General features: G+C 43.0%; 1 protein-coding gene across 2 annotated transcripts; it reads right to left on the reverse strand.

Moving 5' to 3' along the window:
• Nucleotides 1-27721, reverse strand: kctd15b (potassium channel tetramerization domain containing 15b). 2 transcript variants are annotated; one of them, XM_018749680.2, is made up of 5 exons: nucleotides 26816-27721; nucleotides 22253-22365; nucleotides 13731-13875; nucleotides 5521-5826; nucleotides 1-1237 (listed from the first exon to the last, which is right to left on the reverse strand). In XM_018749680.2, the coding sequence occupies exons 2-5, from the start codon at nucleotides 22297-22299 to the stop codon at nucleotides 1079-1081; spliced, it is 657 nt and encodes a 218-aa protein (XP_018605196.1). In that variant the 5' UTR covers nucleotides 22300-22365; nucleotides 26816-27721; the 3' UTR covers nucleotides 1-1078. The 2 variants fall into 2 exon arrangements, with proteins under 2 accessions (XP_018605196.1, XP_018605195.1); XM_018749679.2 differs by having other exon boundaries at nucleotides 22253-22428.
• Nucleotides 27722-27725: the final 4 nt, after the last annotated feature.

Consider the following 27725-nt stretch of genomic DNA (forward strand, 5'->3'; position numbering starts at 1 on the left):
TTTTTTTTTTTTTTTTTGTCCTGTGGTATTAAATGTGTTTTATAGGGATAGTTAGAGATATGCAAGGTGTTTGGCACATATTCACACTTAAACGGTTTCTTACGGGAATGAACTTCTTTAAAAAGTTGTGAATTGCTGTAAGTCATATGTTTCTGCACAGTCATCCTAATGGCATATGTGAGAAGTGAATTACGCTGTTAATGTCTACTGTTGTTTTGCGGGACAACAGTGTGTCGAAGACGAACGTTCACTTTAGTGCTCCTTACAGGAGAACGGTAATTTCCTGTCCTATTTACTGTAGCGACGCCCTTATTCAAGCGGGTTAGAAATGTTACCAGAAATAATGACAGAGAAAACACCTCCATCCCTGCCAACAAGCTTTAACACCTTCTCTGGCTTTGAACACATTAGCAAGCATACAGCTTCAGCTATGCAGCCCCAAGAGCTCATCATCCGTCATCATCTTCATCACTGTTATCGCCGTTCTGTTTCTGCAGCTCCTGCTGAACTTCTCAGAACAAATGACAGTGGAAAGTAGAAACCCTCCATGTGCACCACTTCAAAAACAAACCCACAAATTAAAGAAATTGCAGGAATCACTTACTATGGTGGAGCAAAGTGATACAACCCTCTCAGAACAAAAGTGTGAGTGACACTGGTTCCACCCGTATGGAAACACATGCTCAATGCACGGTCACCTCACAAAGTGGCTCTGCCCACAATGCAGTGCTATCCACAAGCTCCGCCCACTTTCAGTGGCACGAACAAGTTCACACATAGTCACATACGGTCACACACAGGCACCACGGGGACAGGACGGCACGGCACACTGGAATGCACTGAAGGGAGGCCCTGGGGGGAGGGTCAAAGAGTCCAGGTACATGGGTGCAAGAGCACATCCTCATGCTTCCTCAAAGTCTCAGAGCCACAGCATTGGGGACGCTCCTGTGTCGAGGTGCTGGATCGAAGCAGGGCGCCTGCTTGTGTTTGGGGTCTTGTTCCGGACGTGGGGCTGCAAGCGTGTTTCTGTCCTCCTGGAGCGCTGGCTGTGCCGAGGGGCCCTCTCTTGCGACTGCCTCTAGTCCAGGGGCTCCTGCTTTATTCTGAGGGGGGTGTTGGCGTGCAGAGAGCGTCGGTCCTCGCGGCACAAGACGTACTCGCTGAACTGGGATGAGTCGACGCCGCCACCACATGATGCCACTACGCTGAAGCCCTTCTGGAAGAGTCTCTCGAGAACCTACAGGGAACAAAGGCACAGGTTAGATTAGCCTAGCATGAGGGCTGCACACACTGGGCCACACTTGGAGCTCATCGCAAGGGCAGGACCAGCAGGGCCTCTGTGCTCACAGATTGCAGGATCAAATTCCACCTCCTGCTGCAGTTCCCTTGACCTGGGTACTTACTCAGAATTGATACATTGAAAATTACCCTCCTGTACAAATAAGTAAATCAGTGTAAATAGCTTAATGCATAAATTACTTTGGAGAAAAGTATCACAAAATGAATATAGTTATTTAGAGCAAAAAACCATAGGGACCTGATCCCATCTGTAAAGTTGAGCATAACTTTTTAATTTTACCACAGTTTACCAGGTACCTCACCCAAACAACTCAAGAGATATGCTGGAAGAGGTTCCATCCCATCCGGTGCAGCTCTGATGAGATGTTTCCCTGAGAGACAACTGGTTGTGCTTTCGGACCCCATAACAAACACACCGGCCCATGCATTCATACAGTCATATCAGTTATGAATCAAAGTCATATGTACAATGTGGGTGTTTGCTGTAATGGAAATTATTAAACCTTCCATATTTTACCATTTCAGTTGTTTTCACAGTAATGACACTGCTGAAGTTTCACTATCATCTTCATCACTTACACAGATGCCCCACACATTTTTCCACAAGTTATCTCCTACTACTACTCTGAGTCAGCGCTTAGGCATGTTTGCCTAAAATTTGGGTGAACTTTATTAGGGTGGAGGGAATGCGTTAATTATGAAAATTATGCAAATGGCTCGGACAGAAATTCACGACAGATCAATTTCGTGAAAGGAATCGCTCCCAGGCTGTACCTGTTTGTTCAGTGCTCGACCCCATCGCCTGCATGTTGCACATTTGCTCATGGATGCAGATTCTTCCGAGGGCCTCTAGCTTCTCATTCTTCCAGATAAACTCTTAACGGGGTGGAAAATGACAGCCGTGCTCTGCGGCGAGTCATTCGTTTTTTTTTTTACCCGCTGAAGCCTGCTGTTGTTTTCTACCTGTAATTAAAGGAGTGCCCCGAAAAGCTCGGTAAGCGGCGCTGAGTGGCGCCCCGGCTTGGACGCCATTCTCCTGGCTCCTGCTGCCCGTGGATTGATGGTTGCAACCGCTGACAGATTAGACTCGGCCGAGGCGTTGGACGTCCCCGACACGAGCTAGCTGTCTGGGGCATGGTGCTCCGCCTGCTGCCCCTGTCACCGTGACAGAGGAAAAGTCGCGTTTGGCCTGATGCGAGTGCTCCATCACGGTGATGGATTGTGTGGCCAAGGCCACCGCTCTGGGACCGTTTGCACGCGCCGTTATAGGCTCATTCCCCCCCACCCACAAATGTTTTCCCAATCATCCAAGCAGAAAGCTTTCCTCCCGATGCCCCATCTTGCGCCTGGTGTTGCACCGCATTACGAGAGCCTCTTGCGAGATTCTGGAAAATGGCCATTTACCCCGTTTCCTCTGTGTTTGTACTGTGTGTCATTGTATTTTCCCAGTGAGTCAACCTTGGATAAAGACTAAATAAATGTGAGTGCACAGTCTGAGTAACTTCCTCAGTCTACGGTGTCTGTGTAGGAGACTAATAGCTGTTAAAAAAAGTCATTTCCTCTCACTGATTCCCTTGTACTACATGGACCACCAGACAGTCAACAGATCTGAACTCCAGTACCTACAGGACCTGCTCACTCCCTACTTCTCAGCAGTGCTGTGCTCCTCCAGCTCTGGCTGCTCGGTGGTCCCACTCACAAGAGGTCCATCAAAAGCTTGAAGGTTCTCGATTTTGGCTCCGATATGGTGGATTAAGCTCCCTCTGTCCCTCAAAGCTGCTTTATCCCTTCAACATTCAAGAAGGGTCTCAAACCCACCTCTTTCAGACCCATTTCACTACTGAACAGCTCCATAAACTTCCATCACCTTTGTATTAGCTACCAATTCTATATGCTACTACTTATGCATGTGCACCAGCAGCAACTGCTTAATACTCAGTTGCTTTTGAGAACATTGTCAGCTAAATGAATAAAAGTAAATGTACTGTAAACAGTGGTGTTGGACAAGCCAGTTGCATTTTGCAAACAGGTCTTTAAAACTCTTCATCAGTAACGAAAGGCACTTTTATTTACTCTGATTTGTACCTCGCTTTAGAGAAAAGCCTAAACTAACACGTGACTGAACTGTGATGTTAGAGGTGTCAGCGGCCTCCATGACCCCACTGTAAAACTGTCTGTCCTGTACTTCCTGTGACTGCTGTTGCCAGGTGAGCTTCATGAGTGTATTTCCTCTGTTTCTCCTCTGTCAGGGCACCCTGTGGAGCTCCACCAGCCTCTGATCTGGTAGCCCAGTCCGATCAACCCATTTTGTGGTTCAACAGAGAATTTTCGTTCTCAACATTTTTACCTTCATAAGAGTTTGAAAGGCTGAGTCTTTTTTTTTATTTCACTTATCACCTTAACAAGCTCCAAAACTGGGGCCCCAGACAGAGAAAGCATCGCACACTTGTATTCTCACTGATGGGAGGGTGCTCTTTGAAGACAAAACCCCCATGAAGCCTGCAATGGTTGTGTGCATTTAGTCATGTGCAGTGATTAACTAGCATTTAGCTGACGTCTTTATCCAAGGTGACTTACAGTGTTAGATACGCTACAGTAACCTTCTACAGTCTTTCATACATCTGTACAGCAGTGCAGCGTAATACAGACACACTATGGTCGGCTTTCAGTAAACAGTACTGCTGAAACACATGGGATGAAACCAGAGCACCTGGAGGTAGCTCACGTGAACATTCAAACTCCAAGATGATTAATGGAAGAGGGGCAGGATGCCCTGCTGTGGCATGCAGACTGTATGACATTTGACTCCACAGATGTCCAGTAGGAAAAGCATTTATGACTTGAATCGGGTGCCAGCTCCCACTTCAACGGAGCTCGGCTGTAAACAGGCAGGAAAAATGTTCGTTGATGCAGCCAATTAATTATATTGCAAGCCATTTAAAAATCTATAAAGAGTATAAACCAGTTTAGGATGTTTGAGAATTTCTAAGTATGGCATTAAAAAATGCAATACGTGTATTTAAATGGCTCCGGGCACTTGGAGTGGAGTCTTTTCAGAAGTGCAGCTATGTCTTAAAAAGGACTGAAGTATGAATTATGCATATAGTTTCCTTTTCTTTGTGGTTTTCACTATGTTCTACAGCAACCATGACCACAGAGTGGAACAGGTGGTCTTATCTTGCCTCTTCAAGGAGGTGTTGAGTTAAGGTGTGTGTACGAAGGACTGGAGTGTGCATGATGTTCAGATGTCCAAGTATGGGACTACGTTGTATTAAGAGAGTGGACTAAGGTATGAATGAAAGACCTCTGGGCAGCGTGTATTCGTCTTTAGCCATGTGGCTTCATTTATAAATGTTTTTTGCTTGAGGTACCACTGGAAGTTGGTGGATGTTGAAAGGCAGCTTGTTTGGGAAATAATGATTAACTTTTGTATTTGTAGATGTGGTTGTTTGGGGTTTCTGGATATTGGTTGATGTTGGGCATTTACTGGATGTTGGTAGATGGTGAATGAAATTGTTTGGAATTTGCTAGATGTTGGTTGATGGATGAGATTGTCGGGGCTTTACTGGACGAGGGGGGATGCTTTTGCATGTACTTGGTCTTTCCACTGATATGTATTGAACGTCATCACATTTGCATCATGTCCAGTGCTGCTACACTACCCTAGTTCTGTTTCTGCTACATTAATAGATTTAATTAATTTAATTAATAGATTTAATTAATGCACATAATGTCAATGTTTTCAGAATAGCCATTTTCTTACCAACAAAACATTTACATTTATTTATCCAATGCTTTTCACTGGGGAAGCTACTTAAAATGATTTACCTATTTATACAGGCAGGTAATTTTATTGTATCAGTTCAGAATAATTGCAATGATCAACGGTACTGCAGCAGGAGGTGGGATTAAAACTTGCAATCTCCAAGTCCAGAGGTGGAAGCTCTAACCACAGTATCACCAAGTGCCCAAAAATGAGAGTTTTCACCTATGCCCATCCTCTGCTGAAGCTTCTACATTATTATTCCCACAGCACACACCATTCATCCCACACATTTTCTTTAACAGCTGAGACCAAGGCAAAAGCCAGAAAACACCACAAGGTGTCTGGTGACGTAGCTACAGTTCAAAAGCACAAAGCTGCCACGGATGAGAGCCCTCACAGAACACATAATGTACTGTACAGTATGAGGAGAAGGCGTCATCTCCATCTTGGCATACCTGCACCGAGTTGAGCCTGCAGTAGCCGTTGAGCGGGAAGCGGATGACATGCGTGGGGTCCTGATTCCAACCGGCGTTCACTGAGTTGCACATGACGTCACCCGTCTCGGGAAAGATCTCCTCAATGAGCACCTTCTCGCCGCTAAGGGCGATGCGCTCACCCAGGTCGGGCGTGACTCGTACCACCAGGCAGTCGCAGGGCGGTGCCAGCTTTCGCTGCTCCCTCTCCTGCTTCCAGCGCTCCAACTCCTTGACCATGGGCGTCAGCTGGTAGTACCGTGCCTCCTCGTACAGCAGGTGGAAGTCCTATGAAAAGATCGATCAATACAGGTGTACAGTGAGGGCCAGAAGACCACTCCTACTGCCCTCTGCTGGGAGGATACCACAGCATGTCTTGTGGTGTGAGGACTTGTTTCAATGAGAAAATACACACACACACACACACACACACAGAGGCTGAAAATGCATGTCCCAAGCGGGGTTGCGGCAAACCGAAGCCTAACCCAGCAACACAGGGCGCAAGGCCAGAGGGGGAGGGGACACACTCAGGACAGGACGCCAGCCCATTGCAAGGCACCCCAAGCAGGGCTCAAACCCCAGACCCACCAGAGAGCAGGCACAGGCCAAACCTGCTGCACCACTGCGTCCCCCCAATGCAAAAATAATCATAAGAAAACGAGTTCTCCATCATTTCATTCTCACACCAGACAAGCAAATATGTAGTTAGAGATGGCAGTAAAAACACACAAAAGTTAAGGTCAGGAGCACTGTCTAGACCAGGGGTGTCCAACATGTGGCCTGCAAGAACATTTGTAAAATTAGTATACAGTATACCATACCTACTATGAATACTATAAATTCTATTGAATCACATGAAAATGCACTGAAATTTAGACACAGACACTTCAGCACACATGGCAGTTAAATAAAATGCAATTAAATAATTTTCCAATATAGCCATGTATTGAAAACTTATACATATTTCTACATGTGTGGCATTCAAACCCGTTCACAACAATGACTGTTGCCCTTGGCCAAAAAAAAGGGGGTGGATACCCATGGTGTGGACTGCAAACTTATGTGAGCAGCTACTCGCCAGCCTCTCAAGTCACTCTCTCCGCTGCACTCTTCTTATTAAGGCCAGATGGGCAGCAGATAGAGAAGTTTTCGATGCGAATATTTGTTGCTATTTGCACGGAAATCTTTTATACACACACAAATAAATGTTTGAGGGACTCCAGGAATCAGAACCCTTTCCCCTCAAACGGCTTCTCAAACAGCTTGACATTTTACAAATCTGAGCTCTTTTCACGTTAAAACCCAAGCACGGGTACAAGATCATTTACAGACCGCCACTGTGTGCTCTTATATCCTGAGATAAAATACCTACTTTCTTCTTTAATAAGCAGAGAACATGCCTCCCCGCCCCTAAAATACAGCTTTGGGAAATTGTAGCACCAGAGCCCCTTTACCCCCCAAGGGTGCCATCTGGCACCATTACTGTGACCCATGTCCCAGTGTCACACTAACAGAGCAATGGAGCATCTATAGAGAACCCTGGAGAAAACCTGGGGAAAACCATGAACAGATACAGCCTCTGAAGGTACCTGTTGACATGACCAATCACAGCCGATCTATCTTACACTCAAAGTTCATGATGTACTAATAGTTTCAGTGTATGAGCACACCTACTGTTCAAAAACACTCACCTAGCTTTGATTCTTTTCTTTCAGCTATTTGTTCACCTCTAGATATACACTTAGTTTGGGGACCTTTCTCTTGAGGTGCAACGGCAGGGTGGCTTCTGGAATATGACCCAGTAATGTTTTCATCATTGGTCCTTGGAGACTACACTACCACTTCTTATCTCTATAGCAAATAGACCCATCCGGGGCTAATTCATTCCGTTAAATCACTCCATTAGGCAAAATCCTGTTGCAAGTGAATTAACATCATTTCTTGTGGGGGAAAATATTATCAGTTCCTGGTTAAAAATGTGTGCCCTAAAATTAATTTAAAAAACCAAAATAAAAGGTATTTTCATACCTGACAATAACAGTACACATTTTATAGTATTTGTAACAGTATTAAATCTTGCCTGTCTTTAACATATTTTCTTTCACTCACTCATTATCAATAACCATTTTGTCCAGTGCACAATCACAAAGGTCTGGAGCCTACCTCACAAGCACAGGGTTCGAGAGACAGTGCACTAGATGGAGACGTTTCAATAATTTGACTCATAGATGTTTATGGTGAAGTTGTTTATATGACTACGGCTTGGGGCTGTTGATCGTGTAGTGGTTAGAGCTGCTGCTTTTGGATCCAAAGGTATTTAGCAAGATACTTAACCTAAATTGCTCCAGTGAAATTACCCAGCTGTATAAATGGGTAAATAGTTCTAGGGTAGTTTAACATTGTAAGTCACTTTGGAAAAAAAGTGTCAGCTAAATTAATAAATGTCAGCAGGGAGAATGTCCCCATTACCCCTTATTTGTGCCATCCAGCCAATCCCTGTGTTAAATTCTCTCAATGTTTTCCCTCCTATCACCGTTTCTGCAAATGCCACCAATAAAAGCACAATTTTGACGTGTCCTAGGCTAGTACATTTTCATAATGATTTAAATAACTGAGAAGCTGTACGAAAGGGGTAAACTCTGTAAGTAGCTGAACACTCACTTAAGTCCCTTTGGAGAAAAAACATCAGCTAAATGATAAATACCACTACTACTAGTGAATAATAATAATAAAAACTTTCACTGATATTAAACTGGGAGGGGGCGAGGTGGCGCCATGGGTTGGACCGGGTCCTGCTCTCCAGTGGGTCTGGGGTTCGAGTCCCGCTTGAGGTGCCTTGTGACGGACTGGTGTCCCGTCCTGGGTGTGTCCCCTCCCCCTCCAGCCTTATGCCCTGTGCTGCCGGGTTAGGCACTGGCTCTCTGGGACAAGCGGTTTCTGATGTTGTGTGTGTTTGTGTACTTTCAAGTCATAAAAGGAATTGAAAAGTGCCCTTGAAAAATACCATGAACACATAAAATTTAGAGTTCACTGTTATGTTATGGGGGTGCGGTGGCGCAGTGGGTTGGACCGCAGTCCTACTCTCCGGTGGGTCTGGGGTTCGAGTCCCGCTTGGGGTGCCTTGTGACGGACTGGCGTCCCGTCCTGGGTGTGTCCCCTTCCCCCTCCGGCCTTACGCCCTGTGTTGCCGGGTAGGCTCCGGTTCCCCGTGACCCTGTACGGGACAAGCGGTTCTGAAAATGTGTGTGTGTGTGTGTGTGTGTGTGTGTGTTATGTTATGTAAGCCCCACAACCACAAAATGCAAAAGAATACGCTGCAATGACATGTTTTGTCTGTCACCAAGGTCCTCAGTGGAATGATGTATTACTAATTTAATATAAATATCAACAGTTGGGGAAAGAAAAAACAGCAATTCAGTCTGACTGGTTGAGTGACTGAACACTCATTTCAGAACACCAGTAAATGTGTGATGCTATTAATGTCAGCAGCCCCTCGTGGCATCTTTCACGAAGGTCTGTGAGTAAATTCTACATATCATCATCCTTAATATTGAGCCATGCTGAGCACATAAGGCAGACCTCATTGTGCTGAAACTCTCAGAGGAACGTGATGAGGAGCTGTTACGCCAATCCTCATGCAGCCGGTGTGCACCAGGGCTCCCCTTCAGGGCCCAGCACCTTTTGGATTCAGAGAAAGTGGAAAGAGGGATTGGTGTTTTTAACAAGGCTGTCTGCCAGCAAGGAAGAAGGCAGCAGCGTAATTCCAACCTGCCCAAATAACAAAGAGAGAGACAGGGATTACTGTATCCTCATCACCCATCGGTAAGGCAAAGTCTCTAAGATGGAATAATGCCTGACCATCTCAAAGCCAAGGACGGGAATAGGAAGAGCTAAATTTACGTTTTTCTGTGTAAGATGAGAGCAATCCAGCAGAACTAGAAAGTAAAACACCCTTAAACTGAGGAAGAATGAAACAAGAAACCTACATTTAAACTTGTTCCAGATATTTTATATTTTCACTCCATCTTTGTGTGTGCTACTACACACAAATAATTGAAGAAATAATAAAAGCCATGAAGCAAGGTATAAGAGCGAGGCAAAGTCTAAGAGCAGACGTGCCCGACTGCCACAGCCCATCATTATCTTCTGCCTGCAAGGGCCCAGGAACGCTTTCATGTCTTGGAGCAATCAGATACAGTACGAAATAGAGTCACGGGCTTCTGAGAGCAATCTTAAAAATAACTCTCGTTTTAAAAATAATTATTAAGGACACGTCTCAAGACTGTCACTAATTGTCAATTTGTTTTCTGTGTTTTAAGTGCATTTTCTTCTATAACTGGGTGGTAAATGAAGAGTAGGTACCCACCTGTAAATTCTCTAAAAGGTGGGTAAGTTTATAAGTTACCAGCTGTATTGGCAGAAGTGTGCTGGACACATTCATAGCACAAAAGTGCAGATTCTTAAGTTTCACACACCTCCTTCCAACCACTTAAATTCACCTGCATTAGCTCCGTCTTGTAAATTATCTCTAACAATGAAAAAATAATAATGAGTCAATTGCCTCTGTATGATTCTTGGTGTAATTCTGATACTTGTGTCCTCACCTGGTTCTCCTCCTCTGAACTTTGAACTTTTATTTGGCATTGCAAAAACTTCAAATAAAGTATGTAGGTTAGTGTACTGAAAAATGAGTGAAATACCTAGAAGCAAAAAATTTACCAAATAAAAACTGGCCCTTATACTGAAATCATAAATGTGCGAACACTCAGAAGTGCCTTGCCGCAAATATTTTAATCACAAAAGATTGCTGGAAATACACATGTGTAATGCAAATAAGAATATTATCACAGCGTTACTAAACAAAGCCATAAAACTGTTCACCAAAATGCACATTGCAGTTTAACAGTCTTAGACAATAAACCAAAATGTAGATTGATTTCATACATAAAACTTGGATCATAGTGCATTATAGTTTGTAAAATACTATTTCCATTATATCACAAGAGAAGAAGCTAATAAAAGAGGTTATTTCCATGAGTCCCACTTCTGTGATGCTCAAAAATACAAAACAAAAATAAAATAACTAATCAAAGCCACTAGCATAATTTAACAAATTACTAATAACAACTTAAATTCTACATTTACATTTATTAATTTAGCTGATGCTTTTCTCCAAAGTGACTTACTGTGATTTACCCATTTATATAGCCGGGTAATTTTTACTCTATCAATTCAGAGTATGTACCATGATCAACGGTACTACAGCAGGAGGTGGTATTCAAGCCTGTCTCCTCCAAGTCCAAAAGCTCTAATCACTATGCCACCTGCTGTCCAAATTCTGTAGTGAGAAGCAATTTAAGCTGACTTCTCTTAAGAAACCCAGAATCCACCTCAGCAAAGACACTGCCAAGAACCTCTGTCTGTGACACTGGACTGGCTGACTGATCTCATCTCCCTCCAGAGGGGCTGTGTCCTGAGCTGGGGCACTGTGTACCTGCATTTACAGGGCTTTCATTCAGGTGAGCGGAGATGACCTGGTCTGTCTCCAGAACTGGATGTAACACTGGTGGCCAGACACAAACTATAGCACCCCACAAACCACTGCAGCTAAACCGGTCTGATGCTTTCAGCTCCCCCCCGTCTCACGGTCAAAGCGGAGCTGTCCGGGCAGGCCTGTCAGGGAGCAGCAAAATTTACAGTGAGACAGAGAGCCATGCCTCACCTGAGAGCCCCACTTCATCAAACCCTCTGTGCTGAAAGACAAGCGCTGGTGGATCTCAAGTATCTCGAGGTGATCAGCGTGAACATGCCAACAAGCTCACGTTCAGTAGTGGAGACAGCTGCGTTCGCAGCTACAGAGCAGTGCTTAACGCAGAAGAGAAAGGAGACCTTGAATGAGACCCACCTACAATGGTGGGCACCTGCAACCATATCACAAACATTTCTTTCTTGTCATGAGAACATACTGTATTTCCCAGATGAAGAGTTAAAACTTCAAGGCACAAATATAAGTATATGATATACTCCTAAATTTCTAGTTTTTAACAGTCATAGTACTTGGTCCACTTTATACGCTGCATTTGTAAAGAATTAAAGACTCAAATATTCTGGTTATAAACACATGGTATAAAGAAAATTTTAGGCATTCCAAAGAGAGCTTGAACAGGAGGAATATTCTGTGTAATTATTATTAATTCATTGAGTTGACACCTTTGTCCAAGTTGACAAAGAATTGTAGACACCATGAAATCAACTAGTTAGCAGTATCTACCCATAGGTGTAAGACACACTATGGGCAAATCAAGTCACCTACCCACCTAAAATACTTTATGTCTTGGGCAGGTATCGAACCTTTGCACCATTCAAGTACTAGGTTCATAAAGTGTTGCTTTTACAAGGTCTGAATATATGAACAATAATAACAATTATTAAAAATAATTACAATTTTTTTAAAAATAAAATTATTTGAAGAATAATTTTTGATTGTGAAGTAGTAATAAAAGTGACTTTGGCTTTACAAACATATTAATTTACGAATAGAATTCCCAATTCTTTTCATTAGCTGAAGAGCCACAGTACTCATCATCATACACATCTTGTCAAAAAAAAGCATTCCTAGTAAACAGTACATTAAACACGAGGCCCCATTCCCCTTTACAATTTCCCATGATTTCATGATTCTATAAAATGTATACACATACTCATCCCCTACATTTGATCTCCTGACAAAACCATTCCGCAGTCATTAACACCACCAGCTACGGTTAATCGGTCTAGATTTTCATTTATCTGGTCTGAGGCAAAGCACAACCCACAAAATTCAGTCAAGCACAATAAATGGAGGCTGCCATTTAAAAATTGCACCAGAGACACAGTGAGATGCACTGCATTCTGGGAACAGCAAATCCACACTCTCAGTTGCAGTCTGGCACTCTACTGTCTTGTTTGCATATGGGTTTGAACCATTATGCTGTAATTATTAATTTATTTCAACGTCACCATAAACTTTCTGTTCCTCAAGCCAGTCTATGCACACCAATCATGGTAAGGTTACTTAATGAAATCATTATTTCTAAAAAAAAACAAAAAAAAAAAAAAAATTATATACATTTCCCTGATTAGCTTGGCTTTGCCTCATAGACTCGGTAAACCTTAAGAATTGCAACTATAAAATAACAAATCTTTAATTTCTGCATATATTCATAATTTGCAATAGCAGAAAAAATAAGTTAAACATAAAATATTATGAAATAAAACGAAAATCCATTGTTCTTTGCCCTATTCCAAACACAGACTTAAAAAACTCCAACGTAGAATAATGAGAAAGATTTTTTACATAGACATATATTTTACATACAACCATATGCGATTCAAAAGCTACACGGATGTGATTTGATGAAAAAAACTAATGTTTTATTTCTTCCAGGAACAAACTGCAAAAAGGTAACATGGTCACATTATAACATTACTGTTCTTCTTCCTAAATTATTGCTTTAAACTACCCTTCCTCTATGGTATTAGAAATCATTAAGGGTGATTTTGGAGTGAACTTGGGAAGGGATTACAACAAATTCGAATTTTTCTCCATGAGAAATAATGGAATAAATAATTTCATTACCCAGTTTTTCATTATGTGGACAGGAAGTAGTTAGGGCCAGTTAACGGGGAATAAGTGTACAAATATTATATGATGGTGAGACTCTCACTTGGTACGTTAGGCAGTGAAAAGAAAGAAATTAATCATTTTTATTGCTTATGAAAATGAAATAAACAACAGTACAGATTCCTACCACAGCTAACAAAGAACAACATATGAATAACGTATGAGTTGAATTACCCTGTCACCACAGCCATGAATTTAGCTGTAAGCAAGCCAATCAACATTCACCCCCACAGCATAGATATAATTAGAGAGTTACTTGAACTTCGTTGGGGCACCAGTCCACCTACAGTTTAAACAATGTCCAAACTTGTTCCATGTCTTATGTCACTGATGGTTTAATTAGAAGTACAGGCCTACGTTACGATCAGCAACTGCATTAGAGACATTAAAAACCCTAACAGAGGAATGGCCACAGGGATTCCAGTACAAAAAAAAAGGCCAGTTTCCTGAAGCCTCATTCAGAGAAGAACATACCAGTATGCTCATCTATAAGGACATATTTTTAATTATTGCTTTTCTTCATAGTTACCTTGAAGTCATCTGGGAGGAGCAGTTTGCAGGTGCGCAGGAAACTGAGGATGTACCGGAATATCTCTCCATCCCGGTCAATGAAGTAGTGCTGCTTCAAGCTGTCCAGCACAATGGGCTCTGTGCCGTTAAACAGACGGCTGATTCTGCCAACAAACACCAAAGATGCGCTTTTAAATACAGTAAATGTTAGCCTTGTATTGTTATTCAACGGCATGAATTAGCATCCTAGGTACAACAAAGAGCCTCGAGCCAGCTCCTTTTATTCGAGAACTTGCTTGAAATGTCCACACTGCGGGAACTGTAGGAACACAAATATATTGATATGACATCAGAAAGGACGTGGAGAGAAATTATAACTGTGTCGTTTTAGTTTGAATTAAAGGTAAGACTAATATGTATGTCTACCCTGGAACTCTGGGGGACCACACTTTATACCACAAATTACATGTATATATTTGGCATTTTTCTCCAGAGCAACATACAACTTGGCGTATACAAATGGGTGCATCATAAGCATAATAAAACAATAATTTGTGAAGGCAGACCAATGCAGATCACAGAGCTAAATCAGGGGTGGGCAACCAATTTTTACTGGTCATTTCTGGCCAGTCAAGCACAAATGGCACACTGTTATGAAAAAAAAGACAAAAAAACTAATTTAATTCAGAACTCTAATGAAATTCAAGATCAAACATAGTGCCTAAACTTTTTATTTTATTTATTCGCTATCTATTATATAAATATTGGTAATACTGAACTTACAAAGATATTAAAAAGATAGTACAAGAGGGTGATGGGATGTTGCATGCTGTTTATTTTGCTTTACAATTGCACCACTTTTCATGCATCAGCTTGTCATGCTATGGCTCAGAAGATACACCTAATAAAAAGCAAGGAAAAAAGAGCAGAGAAAAATATTTTTTGAACACTGTTCATGAACACTCAATATATAATTTTACAATACCATGCAAACTTTTTCCATAAAATGCTCCTGACCACACAACACACAACTGTCAGCTCTACAGCCAGACTGAAGGTAGACAATTAACATCACATGGACTCCTGTCTTCTCACTCTTCTTTAGTAAAGCTGCCAATTACTATTTCCTCATCTTTATTATTTACTTTTTTCACCGTTTATGCATTCATATGGGCACGTGGCCAGATGACAGACAACGAGACAGTAATTGTCAACCTTCAGTTTATTCTGCTCAGCCTTTATTGATGTATGATAAAGAAATTAACCTCCTTTAATCAGTGACAAAGTAATAGGAGTTATGGTAACCTTCACTGACAGGATGTCCATAACAGTAAAGAATGTAATCATTACTGGGAGGTCAAGAGAGTGTGTACATGATAAATCACTGGAAATATGGAAATTGGGAGGTCAATGTGAGCATGTCTGGATAAGACCTATGAAAAGCACCTAGTTTTCTGTAGAGATTCCAGTTAATATAAAAATCCAGTAAAAGAGGTTGAAGGGATATTTCCTTGTGCTGGTTGATTTGTTCAAACACCACCGTGGGGTTGGACGATGAAACAGCTTTTGTATAAATACCAGTAAAAAACCAGAAAAAGAATTAAATTATACGTGCATTTTATACTTATGACTGATGAATTTCAAATGCCTTATCTGCCAGTTTGCTGCTCAAAGATGCAAATACATGCCTCCCTCACATAACAAGTAGTTTGTGGAAAAACTGATGATGATGATGATGATGTGTTCCTGAGCCATGAGAGGTGCACCCAACAAATTTAAACATTTCAGCCTTAACTTCTAAACATGGGGAAAATCTTAGTGAAAACTAAATTTACAAAATGAGAACTACACTTTCAATCCAGGCTTAAGACCCATGTGTTCAAAATTGCTTACACATAATACATTTCCACACTACCAGTTTCCTCTTTCCTTATTCACACACACACACACACACACACACACACATTGACTGAAGCCGCTTGTCCCAAGCGGGGCTGCGGCAAGCCAGAGCCTAGCCTGGCAACACAAGGTGCAGGGCTGGAGGGGGTGAGGACGCACTCTGGACAGGACGCCAGTCTGAGTCTGTTGCAAGGCACCCCAAGCAGGACTCAAATCCCAGACCCACCAGAGAACAGGCACAGGTTAAGCCCGCTGCGCCACCGCACCCCCCCCCCTCCTCATTCTTATATTACCATTATTTTCCCTTATTTTATTTCGCTATTCTGTTCTTGTCATGGGTTCAAATCCAGATCCCTCTGTGCAGAGTTTGCATGTTTGTCTCATGGTCCAGTTTCTCCTCACAGTCCAAAGCCAAAAGCTTCAGGTTACCTGATGACTCTAAAATTGCCCTTAGCATGACTAGCCTGCTGTCCCATCAATTTACATTTACTCATTTAGATGATACTTTTCCCCAAAGCAACTTACAATGTTAAGTTTACAGTGATTTACAATGTTCATTTATAACGTTTACACTTAAAATGATTTTCCCCATTTACACAGCCATTTATATACCCTTGATCAAGGTAATTACCCTGAATTGATTCAGTAAAAATTACTCTGCTATATAAATGGGTAAATCATCAAATGAAGCTTTATATTTTATATTTATTTACCTGATGCTTTTCTCCAAACTAAATTAAAATGTTACACTTCTTACACTGGTTTATCCATTAATACAGGTGGATCACCGTATCACTGGAACACTTCAGGGCAAGTGCCTTGATCAGGGATACTACAGGAATATGCGGGATTTGAACCTGCAGCCTCTATATCAAAAACCTCTAGTACTAACCACCAGAGCGCTTGCTGCCCCTCAAACCTGTATCCCAGATAGGTGCTGGACCAATGTGACCATGCCATAGGATAAGCAGTTATCATTAGTGACCGTTTCAAATTGAAATTTCAGTTCTTGCTAGGCACTTCTCATAAATGCAAGCTGTTAATCTGTTATGTAAATTTTAGGGTGCAAATTACGTTTGCTTGTAACTCAGAATTTCTGTATGAAAAGCCTTTGTTGAAGCACTTAAAATTAACATGAATTAATAATTATGGGTGGTGGCACAGTGGGTTGGACTGGGTCCTGCTCTCCGGTGGGTCTAGGGTTCAGGTCCCGCTTGGGGTGCCTTGCGACAGATTGGCATCCCGTCCTGGGTGTGTCTCCTCCCCCTCCAGCCTTACGCCCTGTGTTGCTGGGTAGGCTCCGGTTCCCTGTGACCCCGTATGGGACAAGCGGTTCAGATAATGTAATGTAATGTAATGTAATAATTATGAGGGGTGCGGTGGCACAGTGGGTTTGGCTGGGTCCTGCTCTCTGGTGGGTCTGGGGTTTGAGTCCTGCTTGGGGTGCCTTGTGATGGACTGGCATCCTGTCTTGGGTGTGTCCACTCCCCCTCTAGCCCTGTGCTGCCGGGTTAGACTCCGGCTTGCCATGACCCTGCTTGGGACAAGCGGTTTCAGCCTCTGTGTGTGTGTGTGTGTGTGTAATAATTATATTGAAATCATGTCAAATACAAATACTGCTTTGCTATGTGAGTAATTAAACGCAGAATCACACATGGAAGTCCTTGAAGTGAGTCCATGTGTGGGCTGTCCTTGCTCAACATGTCCTACACATATTGAGCTCCGGTACAAGTCTGGACGTCAGACGTGGTGAGAATTTGAACACAGACAGTGCTGTCGACTTCATGATTGAAAGCTTTAAGAGGAATTCAGGCAAAGTTCCCAGGTTCCTGTGTGCATGTGTGTGATGCCAGTTCCCATCCATGTGGACCCAGCCTGTTGGAGCAGCTCCACCTCTACATGTCCATGTGCTTCTTGCCACTGAGTCATGCAGCAGATTGTACCCTTTCCTCTCACTCCCTCTCTCCTTCTTTCCCTTTCTGGAAATCGATGCAAAATGCTTTATAAAAAAACCAATACTCATCTCACTGATGTGCCTGAGGTGGTCCTTTCTCATATGGTCTTGCAATTCTTCCAGCTAGAATTTCACCATACTGCTCGGGGCCATCTCTGTTTTTCATCTCCAATTTTTTTTAAAAAGCAATTAAAATGCTGCCTGTTTTTCTTTTCTTTTCCCTCTGCCCTTCTCCCAGACTCTTCTTCTCTGTGTTTCAGCAAACCCCAGAAAGGCATCGAACCCCCAACATCTGACAGATGTGTTCCTTTTTTCTTCCATGTCAAACAGGTGGTTTGTTTGTTTTTTGCTTTCATTTCTTCAAGTCAGTCCTCCTGAGTGGCTATGATCTAAGATCCTCCTGGTGCTGCTGGAGAAGGGGCTGCTGTGGATTTCTGCTGTCTACTCCAAGTGTGTATGTGATGGTCAACTGGGGTTGCAGGTGGTACAGTTCAGATCCCAATAAATTTGGAAATACATATGCATTACATATGCATAAAGATATGTACTCATTGCCTGTGTGTGTTTTTGGAGACTTCTGCCATTCCACAGACCTCCACAGAGTGAAACAGTAAAGCAGCAGGGATTCGGGGGTGAGCTTTGGCAACCCCAGAGAAGATAAATGCCCCCACATTACTTATGACGCCAAGTTTCTTTTCACTCTGTGCATAATTAATCTGGCAATCTATTAAAAGAAATCACTGAATTCAAATCTTTTACTTTAAGAACAGTGCTTAAACTGAATCCTGACACCATGTGGAGCTGTCATCTGAAACCATGAAATTCTGGGGCTAATTTAATGTAAAAGTTAGGAGCAAATGTGCAATTAACTTTTTAAAAGTAGGTGAAAAAAATTGCAGAAAACGGGTTTTACTCAAAGACATTACAATGAAACAACCTCTTTAACAACAGTCAACAGCAGCATTTATTACAAAACAAGTGTCATATCATGAAGTTCCCATCCTGATTTCGATTCAGACCCCACACCGCAATATTGCAACTTACAGTTTTACGTTTTGCTGACTCCAGAATTTGCAAAGACTGTATAGCTGACAGCCAGCTAATTTCATAAATGTACTACGAGATAATCAGTGCTGGCTGTAGTACAGCTCCTGATGCACACTTTGTTCAACAAGCTTCACAGTGTACGTTTTAAAAATAAAAGGATCATTTTGTCTTAATCCAGTGTCTATATTACATTTACTCATTTAGCTGATGCTTTCGTCCAAAGCAATTTACAATGTTAAGCTATTATTTATTAATTTATACAACTGGGTAATTTTTACAGGAGCAATTTAGGGGAAGTATATTGTTCATTGTACTACAGCTGGAGGTGGGATTAAAACCTGTAACCTTTGGGTCTCAAGGCAACAGCTCTAACCACTATGTTACTGTCTGCAATTGTTAGGTGGACACCCCTGCCTTTAAGCCAAGCAAAATATGCGAGATGTTTTATTGTATGACTTTTTTTTTAGTTATTGCTCAATAACCTACTGTATTCCTTCAATAATAATAATTTCAACCAATATCAATAACCACTTGTCCCAAGTGTGGTCTCAGTGAGCCAGAGCCTATCCCGGAGACACTGGGCACAAGGTTGAAGGGGTGGGGGGGCCACACCCTGGATGGGATGCCAGTCCATCACAGTAATAATAATAATAATAATAATACTAATAATAATTCCCCCCCTCCCAGTTCCTCCCAAGGCCAATTCTGAGATTATTAATAATCATTCCTGAAGGTTGGAGATACAATTAACAAGTGCATCTATTGTATTTTTTATTAGAACAATTCAAGGGAATAAGATAAATTCCAATTTGAGCATAGCATTTAAAAAAAAAAACTAAAAAACGTAGCTCCGAGGTTGTACAGTCAAAACACTGTCAGTGCATCAATCACATCTGGCCTCTGCAATACACTCTCCTAGCGTTTCATATGGTTAATATACTGAACAACAGCTTAAAACCTGGAGTGTGTGACAATTTCCACATTTCTTGAAGAGCGTGAGCAACCCATTACATGTATTTTTGGTTGTGAAATGCCCCGAGAGCCTTTGAACGCCCTGGAGTACAGGGGTGGGCGGGTGTGCCACCCACGTTGAGGAAATCAAGATTTTTTTATGGCCTAACTTTGATACAGAAGAAACGTCATGCTCTGTAAACACCATAGACAACAAGCTCCATGTTTTTCCAAGTGTTCGGTAAGACAGGGCTATTAAAGCTTAGAGACACTAGCCTACTTGTTAAGGAGGGCTTGCAGGCAGAACGTTAACTATTTAGGAATGTCCGGTTATTTTGGAATGACGCACTCCCAAAGTGTTAAACAAGTACATGTCCTGCTGGGAAAAACCTCCACAGATCCCAGTGGAGTTGTACTGTTTGAAAAGTTACCTTCTTTAATCAGTTTGAGGACACTAAGACCCATAATTGAAGCTTTTGCTGCCTTGTTGTCACTGTAAAGGTCTACTAGAGCCACCTACCTTAGGGCTCTCCATAGTGCTTCGCCGCATGCCTTCTAGTGATAGAGGGAGTCATAGAAAACCTAAATAACTTATCATATTATAAGAGAAGCCCAATTAACTAATTAACTAACCAAGTATAACTGTATAATTATTATGTGCAATCTCATTACTTCTTTCAACATCACTAGCAATATAACCATTTAATATCATGTGCAATTGTTTTAAATTGTTTTTAAATTTTAAGATAATAATGTAATATAAGGTGTAATATCATGTGCTGTGTCACTTTCTACCTTCCACTTTGCTTTTTTTTTTTTTACTTTTATATTTAATTGTTGTGTTTAATCTGTTTGAGCAATCTCTGGCACAAGAATTTCCTTCGGGATGAATAAAGACAAATACAGTAAATAAACAAATGTTTTGGTGCATGAATGAAAAATAACAGTAAATGAAGACGAAGGACTTGAACAACAGAACCTAACACTTGCGTTTCATAATTAAATATACACACACACACACATTTTCAGAACCGCTTGTCCCTTACGGGGTCACGGGGAACCGGAGCCTACCCGGCAACACAGGGCGTAAGGCCGGAGGGGACACACCCAGGACGGGATGCCAGTCTGCCGCAAGGCACCCCAAGCGGGACTTGAACCCCAGACCCACCGGAGAGCAGGACCGCGGTCCAACCCACTGCGCCACCGCACCCCCGATTAAATATACACTTCATATGAAATTAACAGATCATCAGGTATAGCCCTAACAAATAAATCACTGCGCAGCATTTATTTTTAAAAATGTCACTTGATTTAATAAACAGTTGTAGAAAACACTGCTTTTAGAGCTGAAATCTCCGTGTACTGAGACACGTCTGCTTCCTGCTTTCTGGGATGGGGTTTATAATATTAAAAATAGCCTCGGGGAATCATTCACCTTACATGGAGAGGAACGTGACAGGATGACAAGAGGATAACAGTGGAAAGGTGACGTTACTGGGCATGACCCTCTGTCAGCCAAAGCTCTTCTGACCAACCAGCCATTAGCATTAGCATCCATCCAACCAACAAGAAGAGTAAAAGAATGTTTTATTACATTTTTACAGATATTTACACTTTTTCTTATATAAAAGAAGGACCCAATCTGAAAGTATAACCGTAGACAAGAAGAACATCTGTGGTGAATTGGGAGAAGTCGAGTATGTGCCCTCAAGGCCCTTTCCCTGCTGGCTTCCCTGATGTCTACAACAGCAGCCACAGAAACAACCGGGTACCCTGATTCGATTAAAATACAGGTAAACAAAAGTTACTGCTTTATTATAGCGCTGTTTCTACAATCATAAAAATAAAATGTTCACCTGGCTTTCTGTGAGCTCCTCTCTGGATGCTCCTTAGACTATAGGAGCGCATGAACAATCCATTACATATATTTTTCTTGTATGAAATGCAGTTTTTCAATCCAGTAACCATTAAAAAGCAGAAATAAAACTGGAGAGAGAGTGGGAACCTGTCACCAGGAGTTTTTTGCTGTTATTCATTACCTGTATGAATTAATTTCACAATGTTCTGGTACACCCCTTACAGTACACCCATCTTCCACAAAGGGCTCACTGCAAGCACCAAACTCTCAAGGTTGAGCAGGGATGTGATTCAAACCCATAACCTCAGAACAGTGCAGGTAAATGACAGTTTGCATTCCTGTAATTTTCTGACACTATAGGATGGATCTCTATATTCCTACCCTTTATCATCAGCATGTTCTATAATGGCCAGCAAGTGGCATAATGGTTAACATTGTTGCCTTGCATCCAAAAGCGTCAGCTTCGAATCCTGCCTCCTGCTATAGTACCTTTGTTCCAGGTACTTGGGCTGAATTGATACAGGAAAAAATTACCCTGCTTAAACAGTATAAAGTGTTTTAGAGAAAAGTGTCACCTAAATGAATAAATAGAAATAAAATGTGATTCTTGTTCCTCAATTGGAATAAATTATAGTTCATGTTCATCAATGCAGATAAAGCTCATCAGATAATGACCAAAGACATGAGACACCACTTGATGCTTCAGCTGGCGCTAGTAGAAAACTTGCACACAAATCAAAGCATAGTACTTCCAGATTTCATATTCTGACAGCAGAAAATTTGGAAAACAAACAAAAAAAAAAAAAACGCAAGGAAGCACCCGGGGCCTTACCTTGAGTCAGGGTATTTAGTTAGAGTCGCCAGGCTGCTGGTGTACATGTGGCCCCCGACGTCAATGTGGACGGGGGCGTTGGCTTTGGTCAGCTGGGCTGGTAAAGGGATTCCCTGTGCGCCCAGGGGAGACACGGGTGACCGGGTCAGAGACAGACGCGACATGCTTCGTCCTTCCTGTGAGAAAGCAAGCATGTCCTCCATTTAAAACATTTCATCCTATGAACTTCCTGAAATATGAGCAAACTTGCCAATATGTCCACTTGCATCTAGCGATTGAAATAAAACCGTGTGACTAGGCACCACATTCGCACCCTTCCTTCGCTAAGCTATCCTCATTATTTTGTAGTTATTTCCCATTTGTATCACTATGGCACACATTTCTTTCAACCTAGAAATAAAGTGAGAGAATCGCATATGTCATTCATGCATTCGACAAGAATCATTCAACTGTTAGAATAAAGCACTACTGCAGCACTGCATTTTACACCATGCAAATGACACGAATGAACTGTGATTAAGGAACAAGTTGACTTAGAAACAGATCTCCAGTCCACACTATTTAGGTTGAGGACTTGCAGGACAAACTCCCAGTTGTTCACACCAGCAGCAAATGTGGTGGTGAGTTTACAGTGGCTGGCAGAGAAACACGTAATAAGGACGCAGAAAGAGAGTTTCTGGAGTTTGACCCTTAGAAACTTTAAAAAAAAAAAAAAACCACACTGCACGGTCAGCACCCTGTTTTTACTTTCTTCGCTATAAACTGAAGCAAATGGCATCGATTTGCACAGTATGCAGTACGGTTTCATTAAAATGCAAACAACCCATTTAAAACTATAAAACATGTCACAAAAGGGCTTTGAAAGAATGAATAATAACTTTCCAAATAAGATGAGCTTAAATCAAACAACTCAGTGAAATCAGCCATCCAGGTACATTTAACTGACACTTTCCTCCAAAACAACTTATAATTATTTACTTGTTCATACAGCTAGATTATTTCTACTTTTCAGGGTAAGTACTATGCTTAAGGGTACTACAGCTGGAAGTGGGATTCAAACCTCTAACCGTTGCCTATGAAGGCACCAGTGCTAACCACTACACTACCAGCTGCTGGCATGTTGTGTCAAACAGCTTTTTCCAAAGCAAATGCTAACCATAGGCTGGACTGATGCTTATCTGTTGTACTGCGTTTAAAACATTTTAATACATTTCATTGGCTTTATTCCATTCAGAACACAAAAACTCTTCTTTCAAACTCTTTTCACTTCTATCTTATTCAACTCGGCTGCCAAATCAGACTCCTGCAGCACTTTTTCCGATTCATAAAGCAGTGTGTTCACACAGCAAGGACCCACAGTGCTAATTTCACACATTATTCGTGTTAAAATAATGCTAATATTCAATAATATAAGGGTGCAGCATTATAATTATATTTTCACGCTAACCTATTATTTTCACTTTAAATCTGTTTTACTTTTTCTTTCTGCACCAGCAGCACATTCACCTTTTTTGCTTGTTAGTTGGTGTAAATAAAGAGTTTCTTAAATTATAAGCAAAACACCCCGTAAATAAAACAATACTTTTACAAAAAAAACGTAATTGCTGACGGACACACTGCTTGAATCAATAAGAAATATGGTGCCCTCTTCAACCAGCTCATGTTAATGTGCAACACGTGGAGTGATCGACATTTAGACATTATGATCAAACGTAATGAAATTAATACATATTCAGGATAGGAAAATAATATAATAAGGCTGATGGGATGGCTGTCGTAGGTTTGGAGTCGTCGTAAGTTAAATATGTTGTAAGTCAAGGACGACTTGTACTTACATAGACTTTCTACAGTAAACAATCCAGTTGTGCAAGCGGAGGTATTTATCATTGGACTAAAGCAGTAGCTACACAGAGATATCGCAACACTGGCAACTTTCAACTGGGGTGAGCAACCATTTTTTTCCCCACAGTATTAGTAAAACATTTGTTATATTGTAACGACCCGCGTTACTGTTTAAATGTAGATAGTTGCATTATGGGAAATAATGTTAAATGGTGGTAACCGCTGGGGCCACTTCGGGGGGAAATGGTGGCTTGCCTGTGACTGCCACTGTGTTGGGAGAGCTTAGGGACGCTAAGGCAGGCTGGTTATAAGCGCAGGTCTTGGAGGAAAAGGGGTCCTTGGACCGAGAGTATTATTCCCTTTGTGTTGGTGTTCAAATAAACCGTTCGCTATGAACGCTGCCTCCGCGTCCTCCTTTGCCCCATCCAAACCCATGGCGCTGCGTGCCACAATATAAATTTATTTCAGAACTGTAATAACATTCAGGGTTAAAAATATACCCAATGCCAAAACTGCACAGGAAAAAGAAAATTCTTGCAAAATATTTTTTCCAGAGAGACATTTAAAAGTTTTTGTAAATATTTGTAACGGAATAACGTGATTCGCCTAAGGGACAGTTGACATTGTGGTGGATAAACTACTTCCTTTGCAGGTTTGAATCTTACCCTCCTGCTGTCGGACCCTTGATTAAGCACTTACCTAGAATTCATACAGTAAAAACTACCCAGCTGTACAAAATGGGTAAATAAGTGTATGAAGCTTACTGTTGTAGGTTGCTCCGGAGAAAAGCGTCAGCTTAAGAAATGTAAATCGATTTGGCCGCACACATTTTACCAAGTGCCGAGGGTTCACACCCCACTGCGCTGCAATTTCACTGTTCCCAGGACTTCCTGAACCAGCAGCTTCCGAACTACTCCGTTACTAAGACCTCACAGGCATCACCGGCAAAGGGCAGGGCGACTGTGCCAGCCGGGTCAACAGGGCCCACAGCCATTTCCGCGCTCGTTTGCTCAGCTCTTATTGTAACCACGAAAGGCCATCAGCGGGTTGTTGGTGCAGCTCCACTCAGGGCTTCTGCCCTAGGCAAGCTTCCCCCCGGGGCACAGAATGCTGAACAAGCTCAGAATTTTCCAGGGTGTAGCCCGCCTCACCACGCTCGAAGCCTTCAGGAACGCGGCTCAGTGATGAATACACACTCTGCATGGAGTGTTTCAGATCCCACTGAAAGAAAGACTTCAAAAGACTTAAGAACTGTTGGGCGCGTGAAGCCATCCCACCTCTTCATACAGCCACGGGGCATGTGAACCAGCACTGATCGTGCCGGGGGAATACGGCACACACACACACACACACATACACACCCAAAATGGGAGCTGGAGCCAGAGGGGGAGGGGTGTGAGGTGAAGGGTTACCTGAAAATAAAGGAATGGCTGGAGGGAAGGAAAGAGAGGGGGAAAACATTATAAAACACACACAGTGGTGTCAGAAAGCAACCGAGTCTTTGTAACAAACAAGGGAATTAATTTTTTTTAAGTGGCCCATGTTCAGAAGGGGTTTTTATTACTGTATTATTTTCTGTGTACTCAGACCAGGGACCAAGTTAAAAGTGTTCAGGGTTTCGATTCGGGGGTCCACGTGCTCCCTGGCATCCATACTGTCCTGTTTTGGGGACCGCACTGACCACGTGGCCGGCAGTAAAAAGTGTAAACACAGAAAGAGTGCAATGAGAAACAGTACACAAGAAACTAAACACTCTGTGTGTGTGTGTGTGTGTGTGTGTGTGTGTGTGTGTGTTCGTGTTCAGTTCACACAAGACCACATGCCCTCCACTCAATCTGTGAACATGCTGACAGAAACATGCTGTAAACTTGTCCAGTTATTTTGTCACACTGTGAGGAGTGTGTGTGTGTGTGTGTGTGTGTGTGTGTGTGTGTGTGTGTGTGTGTGTGTGTGTGTGTGTGCGCGCGCGCCCCTGTCAACCTCACACACTGGTACCTTGGTGTGAAAGTGCCACCATCGCAATATGGCGTCTCTCTCTCTCTCTCGCTCGCGCTCTTTCACTCATAGATACACACACAAACACAGGTGAACTGAAGGGTAAAACTGCACTTGGGTTTTACAGCTATTTATCCGAAGCTTTTCTCCACAGCAACTTTTACAATATTAAGTCTTTAAAAGTGGTTTATCATTTAAAGAGGAGGGTTATTTCTACCGCATCATTCAGGGTAAGTACTTTGATCATGGGTATTACAGCAGGAGGATGGCAGCGCTAACCACTATGCCACCTGCTGACCTCCCCGGGCTTTTCCAGTGACAAGATCATGAAGATGTGCAGAGAAGGGGTGATCGGTACAGTTAACAACACACACACACACACACACACACACACACACACACTGGAGACAGTTAATCACAGTCAGAGGTACGGAGTGAGCAGCGGAGCTGTTTGCAACATCTCAAGTCCGAGCAGGGAAGAGTCCCACCCGCTTTGTCGCAAGTTCGTGCGACCTCGCTGAGACGCGCACGGCACGGCACGGATGGCGAAAGAAAGAGTGCCAGCGCGCACAGTGAGTGAGCTTCACCCAGTGACACGCGCGTGCTTAAGCGCCCTCACGACCGCGGCGCTCCGGCTCGTCCGACAGAGGGACATCGTCGGTCGGGGAGGACAGCAGGGGGGTTCGGGGGGGACAGCAGGACCGCGCGGTACTCTGAGTCTCCTACCTGGATCCGGGCGGCAGCGCTCCTTCCTTCTCCGGGGCACCAGGCTCGAGCTGCGGGCTCTGTCTGTGTCCGGCGCCGCGCTCCCTCTTTCCCCTAGTGAAGTGGGTCCGAGCGGCAGGAGGCTGGCAGCCAGCGATCGGCTCCCAGCGAGAGCGGCGCTGGAGGAGCAGCGGCCGGGGGCTCCGGAGTGCCTCTGGGCGCGGATTAGAGCACAATTAGCTCGAGTGAGCCGCGCCCGGGCTCTCCGCAGCGGCAAGAACGCGCTCCTTCTCCTCTTTGCCTCCACATAAGTAGGATGAGCCAAGAGCGGGCTCACTCATGAGTTTTATCCTCTATTATAAAGCAACAAAATAGAAGGAACAGGCGAGCTTTTGTCACGGTGTCAAATCGCGGTTCTAGTAATGCCGTTCCGAACCAGAAGTATCCTCGTGTCGCTCAGACGAACGCGCGACATGGGCAGATCAGATTGTAATAACTGTCATTTCGTCTGATTTAATGTGCTACAATAATATTTGCTCGGGCGTTTTAGGCGAAGTGTAAAGTGCCCGTCTGACTCCTTCGGCGGACGCGCGCTCTAACTTGTTGATAAAAGTGCGTGTAAAAGAAACGCTCGTGCTCGAAGCGGCGAGACTCCGCGAGCCGTTCTCCCCTCGTTCCGCTCCGGTCCCTTCTCAGTCGCCGGGATCCCGCATTGTGCGCGCGTAGTTTTCCCGCAGGCCCTTAAAAGCGAATGACGTGTGCGGACGGGCGGTGTGGAGCGGGAAAGCGCCCCGGCGAGCTGCCCGCGGCCACGAGCGCCATTTCAATTATAACCGGGGCTCCATGGAGATGGAGATGGAGATGTGCGAGCAGCGCCGCGAGGGAAGCCAACTAAAAGCACTCTCTCGGGGCTCGCACACTTGCACATGTG

Source organism: Scleropages formosus, chromosome 5 (genome assembly GCF_900964775.1).
Source record: "Scleropages formosus chromosome 5, fSclFor1.1, whole genome shotgun sequence".
Lineage (NCBI taxonomy): Eukaryota > Metazoa > Chordata > Actinopteri > Osteoglossiformes > Osteoglossidae > Scleropages > Scleropages formosus.

Excerpts from the sequence above, each read along its gene's own strand:
- kctd15b (XM_018749679.2), bottom strand. The coding sequence starts at position 22,416 with ATGTCGCGTCTGTCTCTGACCCGGTCACCCGTGTCTCCCCTGGGCGCA. Across the intron at positions 5,827-13,730 it reads TCCTCCCAGATGACTTCAAG|GACTTCCACCTGCTGTACGA; the intron begins GTAACTATGAAG and ends ATCTTTTCATAG. Across the intron at positions 1,238-5,520 it reads GCAGGCTCAACTCGGTGCAG|GTTCTCGAGAGACTCTTCCA; the intron begins GTATGCCAAGAT and ends TGTTCCCTGTAG.